The sequence below is a fragment of the Gossypium hirsutum genome, chromosome D02, assembly GCF_007990345.1.
Source record: "Gossypium hirsutum isolate 1008001.06 chromosome D02, Gossypium_hirsutum_v2.1, whole genome shotgun sequence".
Classification (NCBI taxonomy): Eukaryota; Viridiplantae; Streptophyta; class Magnoliopsida; order Malvales; family Malvaceae; genus Gossypium; species Gossypium hirsutum.
In genome coordinates, this window is record NC_053438.1 from 24,921,362 (window position 1) to 24,933,826 (window position 12,465).

Sequence of the window (12,465 nt, forward strand, 5' to 3'; positions counted from 1 at the left end):
AAGGTATTACAAGCTTGATTTGGCATGGATCAGCATGATATAGTATTGGTGAAATTGGTATAAGCATAATGTAATGAAATGTGTTTGGTTGGTAGCATTAAATGTGTACCAATGTGATTTTTGTCAAAACAAGGGCGCCGTCACAACCACAAGTCCCCAATGTCGCAACATAGATTGACAGTGAGTGGCGTCATGACGCCAAGATTTTTGAAGTTGCAATGTAACTCACTGACTGATGATGTCGCAATGTGAAAACCATGATGCCGCAAAGTCAATTCACAAATTTTGGAAAATTTTCAGTTAAGTCCTTAACCAACCTCGAGTTAGCAAAAGAGATTTCATAAGCTCATATAAGACTCGATAACAATTTTATATCATATTGGAAAATTGTTTTATACTAATTAGCATGTTGGAATGATTGAATTGTATTAAATTTTGTTGTAGTTTCTCTGGAAACGAATGTGACATCTTGTAGCTCGAATATGGAGATCGGGTCTGTTGAGAGGTGTTAAATCAATGCCCCTTGAAATCGTTGTGACATGGCAACATCGAAGACTCCTCGTCATGACGTGAGGATGCAAAGTCGCAATGTCGGCTTCATTTCGCAACGAGGTGGCCTAACCTGGTCTTCCATGCGTCTGTCTTCGATATCACAACTACCCTGAATCATGGTCACAAATTTGGCTACAGCTCCATCCCCAAGGTGCATTTTCAGCTCCCAACCGGTCTTATATAACCACACAACTTTATTTAAATATCAAAACTATAAAATAATTTAGAAATTGCTCAAAATCACACTTTTACTACTTAAATACCTAAAAACGTAAATTGACACTAAAATTACTCAATTCTACTTAAAACACGTTGAAATGTGTATAAAAGAACAATAAATAAACATGTCAAATTATGACATATCATTGGTATGAAAGTAAAGAAAAAAAAATAAAAGCATTAGAATATGCATGCACAAATAAATACGAGGAGAATATGTGTTTTCCTGATTTAATTAAAGTAATATGTTAAATATGCAGAATTAAAAAAAAATGTTTTAACTATTTGAAAAAGAAACGAAATAGTAAACAATACTTAGAAAGCAACCATCGAGCAAGGTGCCAAGCTTCTAAACCTGTTGAAAAGATTTATTAAACTGAAGCGAAAGGTCCAATGACTTTGAAATGATTCGCATCCTGTGAAGAATCAATACATGATATTCAATAAAACCGAAAATCTCAAGACAAGAGGTGCTAAGCCAAAAGTCCACCTCCAAAGCTGATTGGATCGCATTAACCCTTCAGCATAATTTCTTTCTGCTTTCTTCTCCACAAAACTACCAAGAAAATTGCACTCTTTTCAGTCTTCTCTCTTGCCATTTTGCTTATATAATCATAGTTTCCTCGTCTGGCCTGCTTCACCATCGTCTAGCATACTCAAACAGGGATGGCGTTGAAACTCTTGTCCGCCCTCGATGCAGCAAAAATCCAGTTGTATCACTTCAAAGCAATCATCATCGCCGGTATGGGACTCTTCACCGACGCCTATGATCTGTTCTGCATCCCTCCCATCATGAAGCTCATAGGACGAATATACTACCTTGACCATCATAACTCAGACAAATGCTCGGTCATGCCCAAGGAGACACAATACAAAACCACCCCAACCGCTGTCGTGTCGACCCTGGTGTCCATAGCTCTTCTGGGCACCGCCGTAGGACAACTGGTGTTCGGGAGGCTTGGCGATCGGGCAGGAAGGCGCCGCGTGTACGGGCTGTCATTAGGCATGATGGTGCTGAGCTCCCTAGCATGCGGCTTCTCTATATGCAAGACCAGGAATTGCGTCTTGGTGAGTTTGGGGTTCTTCAGGTTCTTGCTGGGAGTAGGGATCGGGGGTGACTACCCTTTGTCAGCAACCATCATGTCGGAGTTCGCTAATAAAAAGACACGTGGGGCCTTTTTAGCTGCTGTGTTTTCGATGCAGGGGCTGGGGATATTGGCTAGCTCCATAGTGACGATGGTTGTGTGTAGGATATTTGCGGTTTCATCGAATGAGCCCAAGAGTGAAACGCCGGACGAGGCTGATCTTGCGTGGAGGGTCATACTGATGATGGGTGCAGTTCCCGCTGCCTTGACGTATTATTGGCGTATGATGATGCCTGAGACCGCCAGGTAATTTACTATTAATTAATTAAAGCATAATGACTTTCCTTCAATTTTTTTTAAAAAAAATTTGTCATCTATTTTTTTTAATCTTTATACTTGTATTATTTATTAAATTATTAAAAAATAAATAAGAAAGTATTCATGTGACAATTCAAATGTCATTAATTTTTTTAAAATTTAAATATATATTTTATATTTTTAAAATTTTTTAGAATATCTATTTAATTTTTAAAAATTTTAACATTAATTAAATGTTGTCGTAATAATCTATGTAGATGTTCTAATGATAAAATTAATATATATTAACTTTGTCATCTATTTTAAAATTATTTGATAAATAATATAAAATTAAAAATTAAAAAAAATAGAAAAATTAAATGGATGGTTAATTTTTTATTTTTTATTTGTAAAATTAGATGTTAAATAAATGTGAGTTAAAAATGTGTGGCTGTTAATTTTTCAAATAAAAATAAAGTAAATAAGTTTGGCATAATTATGAAGACAGGGTGGGATTGTAACATTCGGCTATAATCTATTAAATGTTGTAAGTAGTGGGTATTTTCGGTAGGCGTAAATTAATTATATTGTAACTCTAGTAGGCATGCAGTAATAAGATTATGATTTCGCATGAACCAACAAACAGAAACGACTAGCTAGCTAGTAATATCAACTAAAACCAAAATGATCATACAAAAATATGTATTAATTCTTTGTTGATTATTCAGATGATCTTATTTATACTTATAGTCAACTCATTCTTAACTAACCTAGAATCCTTACCTAAAGAATGGTTAGGTGAAGAGAGCTAACTTGTTTGGGCCGGCATTACATCCAATATATATGTCAAAATCTTTCCTACGTATAAATTAGGGTGTAATAGTGTTCATTAGAGTTAAAATATTGTTAAGTTTGAGTTTGAGTTCAATTCGAAATTTGGAGCTCGATCGAATATCTATTTTTAAGTTTTAGTTCGACTCGAGATATAATCTAGCTATTTAAGATCGAGCAATTTTCGTATTCAAGTTTGAACTCAATAATTAAGCTAAGGTTAATAATATATATTAAGGGCAATAATTTAATTTAATAATATAAAAATATGAAAAGCTCGATGAAGTTTACGAGTTGTTTGAGTTAAGTATTACTAAACTCAAATTTAGCTCAACCGATAGTTCAAGCTTAGCTCGACAATTACCAAATTAAATTCAAATTGTTTTCAAATCAAATTCGAGTAATTTATTAACATCAATATCTTATTTATTATAAAATATGCTTATATTTAGAATAGATATATATTCAGCTTTGAAATACTAGTTGATCCAAAGCATATGACACTGCTTTTTCATTCTGTAACAACGTTGTTACGTCATCATCAAGAATCAATCGATCAAGGAAAAAAAAGTAAATAGGGTATGGGGCGTCGGTTACATTGAAATATTAGACATAACACCGACTATAGCTACCGTGCATGCAACTTCCATGCACAATTAATACAGAAATAGTGTACAAATTTGAAATTAATCATCATCTTATTGATACTTGTTTACGTGGTTTTAATTAATTTTTAGATACACAGCTCTGGTGGAACAAAATGTGGTACAAGCAGCCATAGACATGAAGAAAGTATTAGATGTTCCAATGAGTGAAATTGCTGAAGACTCCCCTATCCGACTGAAACCGCCGGTACTACCTCATCCGTCCTATCCTCTTCTCTCCAAACGCTTCCTTCGCCGCCACGGTGTTGATCTCTTCTGTTGTGCCGCAACATGGTTTCTTGTGGACGTTGTCTTTTACAGTAGCAACCTCCTTCAATCTCAGATTTATCATCGCTTTATAAAGGACAACAATGATGTCAATGGCTATAAACTCGCTTTTAAAGTTGCTCGTTTCCAAGCAATTCTTGCAATCAGCTCTACCATTCCAGGTTATTGGGTCACAGTCTATTTTATTGATCGCATTGGGAGAGTCAAAATCCAAATGTTAGGATTTTTGTTCATGGCACTGGTTTATTTCGCGATTGGTATACCCTACAAATACTACTGGAGTGAAAACATAAGTGTTGGGTTTATGGCTCTCTACTCCCTCAGTTTCTTCTTTTCCAATTTCGGACCAAACACCACCACTTTTATTGTCCCTGCTGAATTATTTCCAGCAAGATTTAGATCAACATGTCATGGCATTGCTGGGGCCGTTGGAAAGGTTGGCGCAATCATTGGGACGATTGGTTTTTTCTCGGCTTCGAGGAATGAGAAAGATAGTGGCAAGCCGAACCCCGTAAGAATGACCGTGGCACTAGTAATCTTGGGTGTGGTGTGTCTTGTCGGACTTTTGCTGACTTATTTTCTTACACGGGAAACCACGGGAAGGTCCCTTGAGGACAATGAGATCTATGAAGATGAACTTATATATAATACATAGAATTTCTAATAAAGTTTTTAAACCCCACAAGTAAATTTTAGGAATAAAATATTAAAAAAAAGACACACATCATAATGTTTAAAAGTTATCAATGTATCAAATACTAATCAATGTATGTGTTAATATAATATATTAGTTTTTTCTAAATTATACAATGACCGAAATTATAATTTGTATTGCGTTGAAAATGAAGTTAGGAAATGATGAATAAACCTTATGGAATGAAAATATACAAAAAAAAAAAAGATCACTTTAAGGAGGATTTGAATCATAATTTAGAACTGCAAACTATTAGAGCTTCGGCTAAGGGATCAGGGAGTACGGTATAAGAAGAAACTGTAAGAATTGCTTCTTTTTTTTTTTTTTTGTTCAGTCAAATAATTGCATTTACACGTTATTAATCTACAGTGGCCTCTAAAGTTAGATAATGTGATGTTATCAATATGTGCATTTAATCAAAGTGTTTAAAATTGATGAATTTAGAAAATTTAGATAAATGAATGTACTTATTTAAGATGTATGTATGTACTAGATACACATTAATTATTAGATGTATGTATAGAAACTAATAGTTACTTGTAACAACTATATAAAAGTTGTAAGTGATGAAACCATTGTAAAAAAAAAGTAAGAGTGTAAGAGAATATGATGTGAAAAAAGAATATCCATTCTATATAGAGTGTCTTCCCTTCACCATCTCTATAATTCTCTCCAACAAAGTGATTTCAAGAACTAGAGATCCTTATAAATTGAGAGAAAGTGTGTGCATAAAAAAAGTTTGAAGTGACAAGTGATGACTTCCATAAACACAATCTATATCAATGTTCAAGTTCCTATCTTCGAAGGTGGAAATTATGATTTTTTGGCAGTCAAAATGGAGGCATTACTCATTTCCTTGAATGTCCTATAGTTTATCAAATAAGGTTATTGTTATACGTCAATAACCTGAGGCCCGAGTCCTAGAAAGGGTCCGAGCCTCCGACCCATGACCTGACCACAAGAAGACAACAAGGTGAACCATCTTGCAAGGCAAGGCTACAAATCCAGCTCGTGGGAACCTTGTGTGAGCTCACAGGGCAAGGTCGCAGGACCAACCCGCGGATCCAACTCACAAGACAAAGTTACAGACTCAGCTTGCGGAAACCTAGGGGAGATCGCAGTCTCACTTCGCATACACTCAAGGAACTCATTGAAAGGGCCACGTACTCCGCAGGCTATCCAAACATGTGCCCAGTAAGTACGGAGCCCACCCAGAGCACCAGTCCCAGGAACAGAAAGGACCGCGTACTCCATAGACACGTGCCCAGTAGACCTGGAGTTTGCAGAGAATGTCAATACTAGGGATAGAGAATGTCAGTACTGGGGGCAGCGAAGTCAAGAAAAAATAGTGGGGCCCTATCATGAGCTGTAATAGTACCTGTAACAACATGAATAAATACCCGAATATTCATATCAATAAGACACAAGAGAAATATTACTCAACAATTGGTGCAGTGAGTGCGAACGTATTTCCAATCATCAGATTTTTTCAAGTTTGATTAAGTTTTCTTTTCGAAGCAAATGGTTCACCCAAGTGACAATTTCTTCTTTAACTCATCATCAGGATAGGCTGAAGCGTTAGGCTCTAGTGCCCAACATGACAAAGCAGACTTGTTCGTTGGATGGTTCACCGACAGACCGAAAAACTTTGACAATGCGGTTTATCGGAGAGCCTCTATCCCGTTGGACTTGAACCTTTCCACTGGTCAGGAGTTGCCACTTCCTCTCAACCAGGAGGCTCCCCACAGCAGTTCCTGGCCCTCTAGGAACAAATAATATTCATGTGGAACCAAATGGCCGCCTATGAGGCACGGTTCGTAGAATAATAGGCTTTCCAACAGCAGTTGTTAAAGCAAAACGAGGAGTTATGAAGGAAGATATAGGTTGACAACTCCGGTTCCCAAGGCAACATAAACACACAGGACGAAGCCCATATAAGAAAATGGAAAACGAGATGGACGAGCTAAGAAGAGATGTGCGGGCATTGCACCCTGAATCACAAGACATGGACTAGTTATCCTGTTCTAATAACCCACTGGCCTCCGGAATCGCAGCATTAAGCTTACCACAAGAATTCAAGGTGCTGAAAGATATGTTTGAAGGAAGAAGAGACCCTGAGCTCACTTAATGCAATACAACGACTATATGAACATGCTGGGGGCATTACGGAATGTAAAACTTTTTCCACAATACTTAAAGGGAGTGCAAAGGACTTGTATTTCACTTCTCATAGTTAGGACAGATGTTCTTGGGCAGATTTAGGGGTCATAGGGCAATCATGAACACACCTATGGTCCTGATGCTGGTAAAGCAAAGGGAAGGCGCGTTCCTCCAGGACTACGTAAAAAGATTCCATGCAGTGACCCTAAACATAAAAAATTTAGATGACCGATGGGCCATAGATGCCTTCATCATCGGAGTGTAGAACGATCATGTATAATATTCCTTTACGGATAACAAGCCCTAGAGTCTAGTTGATTTGCATGAGCGAGCTCATAAGTTTGCTGAAGCAGAAGAAATCAAAAGGGCATCATGTGCCACATGCAGAAAGAAGACAGGCAGTTTCGGAACAAAGAGGGACCTCGCAGCTGATAAGATCATCCTGGTCAGTCATTACGGGTAAGAAATGATAGGCCACAAAGAATTTAGACCTATGGCGATGCCCACAGGGCCCCTTAGAGACCCCAGCAAGAGAATGCTAGAATATACACCCCCTAAGGAAGGTTTGAGGCTTACACTCCTGTGAATGCTACGCACACTTAAATTCTTAGCTAGGTGAAGAGCTTCGGCATCTTGCCCAAGCCACCCCTAATAAGGAGCATGGGGAGAAGGGTGAACTTGAGAGGTCGATGTGTTTTCCACAACAGTATGGGGTATAAGACCAAGGATTGTTTCACGCTAAAAGATGCCATAAATAAAGCAGTCCATGTAATAGTATAATTTTTAATGGTGTCAAAAATAGTGGTTTAAGATCGCTAAATCTGACGAGTGAGTTCAAAAATTTTATTATTTAGTATTTATGAGTTAAATGCGATTTTAGGAAGACTTTTGAATTAGTGATTTGTGTTTTAGAAGAATTTATTAGGTAAATTGGTTTTGAAAACGGGGTATCAAGACCTTAATTTTATAAATCAAGCCGTAAATATTTTTATAAATATTTACAAAGTGTTATTAAGTTAGTGTTAAAGTTTTGTCAGAAAATTTTAACGTTTTGATAGTTAATTAAGTAAAAAGAACTAAATTGAAAAAGGTGCAAAACTTGCTAATTAAAGAAATAGTGATTAAATAGCTTAAGTGGTGAATAAAAGAGGATCAAAGAGGCAATTAAACATTTAGTAGAAGCCTGAAATGGAATGTTCAGAGAAAAATCTTGAAATTTGATGACTTATGGGTAAAATGGTCATTTGGGAATTCAGATAAAAAGTTAAAACAAAAACTAAATTGAAAATATAGACATTTCTTCATCAATATTTAGCCAAAAACAACTATATGAGAGTTTCTACAGTTGGTTTTTCATATTTTTATTTCAAGTGAGTTTAATTCTTGCCTTTTTCTTGAAATTTTTATGTTTTTAAGACTTTTACAATTAGGTCCAACTATCTATTTCAGTAGTTTTTGATTTCATGGGTAATTTTGAAAGTTACCATTGATGAGTACTGGAAGTTTGTGATGAATTAACATGGATTTAGAATTTTAATTTTGATATATGATGATTTTATCAAGTAATTTCAATAGAAATTGATTTTTAGACCAAATTGTGAAAAAGATTAAATATTAGGGTTTGGTATTAAATTTTGTTTATCAAAGGCTGTGTGATATTTTAGAATATTTAGATAAATTTTCAATTGGGAAAAGTTAGCTCAATTGATAGGCTAACTAGTGAGGGACTAATTTGCAAAAATTGTAAAAGTTGGGGTAAATGTATAATTTTGAAAATTAAAGGGTATAAATTGTGAAGTGGACTGAAACTGAAATGTATGCTGATGAATGAATAATTTTACATTTTAGATCAAGATCTCGTAGACAAACGTAAAAAAGGGAAAATAGCAGAATAGTCCCTGAATTACTGCAAATTCCACCATTTAACCCAGGTAAGTTCGTATGGTTAAACATTAATATTATATGTTAAATTGATGAATGGTAGTATGTATTTATTCATATCATTTGTGGAAAATAAAATTATTGTTAAAATAAAGAAATTAAATTGAATGTTCAAATCCGGTCGGAAACACGAGATTAAGTACTATCGTCATTGGAAAAGGATGAATTGACGGAAATGTAAAGGATGAATTGACGAAAAATGTAAAGGAGGAACTAACGAAAATGTAAAGGATGAATTGACGGTAATGTAAAGGATGAATTGGCGGCAAATTATCTGAGTAAACTGAGGTTCAGCATTTGTGGCGAACTTTCGTGTTTACTTTTCATTTAGCTCTTACAAGCTTCTCTTAACTCATATGAATTTTTGTTTAACCCTAATGGGTTTTTGTTCAGTTCCTATGACCTCAGCTCAACCTTTACGAGTTTTGATTAGCACTTACGTGCTTCAGTGCAGCCTTTGGGCTTCTGAATACGATGTACTCACATCCGTAAATCGTACACCGATTTGGTAAGGGATGGAAGTGACATATGAGATTAATATAAGAAGATTTAAAGCTATTGATAGTATTGATGTGAATTCATAAATTAAAGTTGTGGTTGGTAGGAAATGTAATTTTGAATGATTTACTTACTTGATTTGATTATAGTATGTTCAATGTTCAGTAAAATTTATGTTTAGAAACCATTGAACTTACTAAGATTCGTTAAGCTTGCTCGTTGTGTTTAATGTCTTTGTAGATTGTTATGAGATCGAGGGATCAAATCAACATATCAAGCCACACTATCCAGTTTAATCTGGTTGTTTTTGCAACGTAAATTTTGGTTTATATGACATGTATAGGGTTGGTTTGGCAATGAAATAGTTTAATTGTGGTTGTAAATGATAAATGTTTGTAAGTTTGTAATTAGTAGTAGATCTGATAAATCCATGAAATGGGTTAAATAAGTAAGTATAATAGTTAATTAAGTATTTGTGATGTTATGTCATGTTTAAAACATGTGTTTAGCTTGTGTTGATTACTTGATTGGGATATATTGAAGTATTGAAATGTTGTGTATAGGTTGATGTTAAAATGGGTGAGAAAAGTGGCCTTAAAATGACTTGTTGTTATCCACGGGGGAAGACACGGGCGTGTGTCTCAGCCGTGTGTGACACACTACCTGGCACATAGGCGTGTGATCTGGTCGTGTGTCCCCTGCATTTTAAAATTTCGACATAGAATGCCTAGGTTTTTACACATGGCCTAGCACACAGGCGTGCGGCTTGGCAATGTGACACAAGTCAGAGAGTTACACGGGTATAAACACGGGCTGGGACATGGCCATGTACCTCACATCGAATGCCCACACAGCCTAAGACACGGGCGTGTGCCTCTACTCCTAAGAAAATTTTTAACATTTTTTGAAAAATTCCCAGAGTATTCGATTTAGTCTCGATTCACTTCTAAGGTGTATATTAGGCCTTGAGGGCTCATATAAAGGACAATATGAGTTTTTTATGATTGGTTTCTAGTATATTTATTAAATGTTATAAAATGTTCATTTTTATTATGTAAAGTCTGGTAATGTTTTATAACCCTGTTTCGGCTACGGATAAGGATTATGGGTGTTACATTTAGTGGTATCAGAGCCTTAGCTTAGTCGATTCTTAGAACGAATGTAGTGTGTAAAGTGACTAGAAATACATGCCATATAAATCCGTGATAGTGTGATGTGTATGATTCGATCTAACCCTTGTTTTTCTTATAGATTGTAAAGATGTCAGATAGATCTAAACTTGCTGAACATGATGAGGCCAATAGTAGGGTACAAACATCTGAACATGGGACAAGTAGTAATGTCCTGATTCCTCCAACTCAAGAGCAAGAGCTTAAGAATATGTTTTTTGGGTTTATTAATCAATGGTTTAACGAATTTATGCAAGAGAGAAATCATGCTCAACAACCTCCTCCCCCTATTGTACAACCTGTAAAGCCTCTGGTTGCAACTCTACCTCCTCCGATGACTGAATCCAGTAAACATACTCTAATCGAAAAACTCAAAAATTGTGGAGCCAAAGAATTTTTGGGTAGGTTAGATAATGATCCTGTGAAAGCTGAATATTGGCTTCAGAACACGATAAGAGTTTTTAAGGAAATAGCTTGTTCTCCCTAAGATTATCTAAGATGTGACGTGTCACTACTTAAAGAAGAAGCTTATAATTGGTGGATGATTAGAGTGGCCGTGGTGTAGAAAGAGAAAATTACTTGGGAATTCTTTCAGAGTGAATTTAAAAAGAAATATGTCAGTAAGAGGTATCTAGATAAAAAATAGGGAATTTCTTAACTTACGATAAGGAAACCGGTCTGTAGCTGAATACGAGAGGAAATTTGTATACCTCAGCAGATATGCCCGAGAAATTGTACCAACCGAAGAAGAAATATGTATTCGGTTTGAGGAACGGTTAAATGATAAAACCAGAATGATGATTAAGGGAACAGAAATATGAGAATTTGTCATTCTGTTAGATCGTGCTCAGAAAATGGAAGAGGTGTACAATAGAAAAATGCAACAGGATAGAAGGAATAAATAATTATACAAAAGAAGCTCTTCCAAGTCATTTTCAGCTTTACCTGCGAAAAAGTCGAGAGATAATTTTAGTCGAGCCACTCCAATACTGGAACGATCAAATAAGAATAAGGCGGCTCAACAAGATCATGGGGTATCTATTAGACCTGTTGCTAGTGTGGGTAGTGTGCAGAATGTTTCAAAGCTCAAATGTAAATATTGTGGGAAAAACCACCTCGATGAATGTAGAAGTTTAACGGGGGCTTGTTACAAATGTGGAGCCACTGACCATTTTGTCCGAAACTGTCCTCAACTGCCAGGAGAGGCGGAAGAGAAGAAAGAGAGATCGATGGTTACATCTCAACGAAGTAGGTGTTCGGGCCAAAATAGTGCTACAGGAATAGCTTGTTCTGGTATGAAAGATTCTACTTCTTTGTCAGATGTTAAGGCACCTATACGTACTTATGTCATCCGAGCGAGAGAAGAAGCTATGGCTCCACACGGAATAGCTGGTACATTTTATCTTTTTAATGTTACTGTATATGTATTGATTGACCCTGGGTCTAAGCATTCTTATGTTTGTACTGCATTAATAATAGAAAAGAAATTGTCTGTTGAGTCAACCGATTATGATATTCAAGTCACTAATCCCTTAGGTCAGAGTGTGATAGTTAATTCAGTGTGTCGTAATTGTCCACTGAAAGTAAAAGGCTGTGAATTTCCTACTAATTTGATATTACTACCCTTTCGAGAAGTTGACGTTATTCTGGTAATGGATTGGTTAATGAAGCATGATGCTTTAGTAAATTGTCGAGAGAAACAGATTGATCTGAAAGGACAGACAGTGAAGGTAATTTTGGTTGAACCAGAGAATCCGAATGATACTATTAGAATTATCTCATCTTTTTCTGCTCAGAGATTGTTGCGTAAAGGTAGTGAAGCATTTTTAGCCTACATTCTTGATACTCGGGATTCTGAATCGAAGTTAGAACAGTTACCAGTTGTTAATGAGTTTGCTGATGTGTTTCCTAAGGAATTGTCAGGTTTACCACCTGATCGTGAAGTTGAATTTGTAATTGATGTTATTCTGGGAACAACTCCGATATTAGTAACACCATACCATATGGCACCGGCTGAGTTAAAGGAATTAAAGACACAGTTGCAAGAATTATTAGACAAAGGGTTCATCAGGCCGAGTATGTCTCCT

General features: G+C 36.0%; 1 protein-coding gene across 1 annotated transcript; it reads left to right on the forward strand.

Moving 5' to 3' along the window:
* The first annotated feature begins 1,054 nt into the window (after window positions 1–1,054).
* Window positions 1,055–4,741, forward strand: LOC107910754 (probable inorganic phosphate transporter 1-9). Its single transcript, XM_016838735.2, has 2 exons — window positions 1,055–2,162; window positions 3,722–4,741. The coding sequence occupies exons 1-2, from the start codon at window positions 1,438–1,440 to the stop codon at window positions 4,569–4,571; spliced, it is 1,575 nt and encodes a 524-aa protein (XP_016694224.1). The 5' UTR covers window positions 1,055–1,437; the 3' UTR covers window positions 4,572–4,741.
* The last annotated feature ends 7,724 nt before the right edge of the window (window positions 4,742–12,465 follow it).

Bases quoted from the DNA above. Each gene is read 5' to 3' on its own strand.
- LOC107910754 (XM_016838735.2), top strand. From the start codon at position 1,438: ATGGCGTTGAAACTCTTGTCCGCCCTCGATGCAGCAAAAATCCAGTTG. The intron at 2,163-3,721 runs GTAATTTACTAT...ATTAATTTTTAG, and splicing joins ATGATGCCTGAGACCGCCAG to ATACACAGCTCTGGTGGAAC.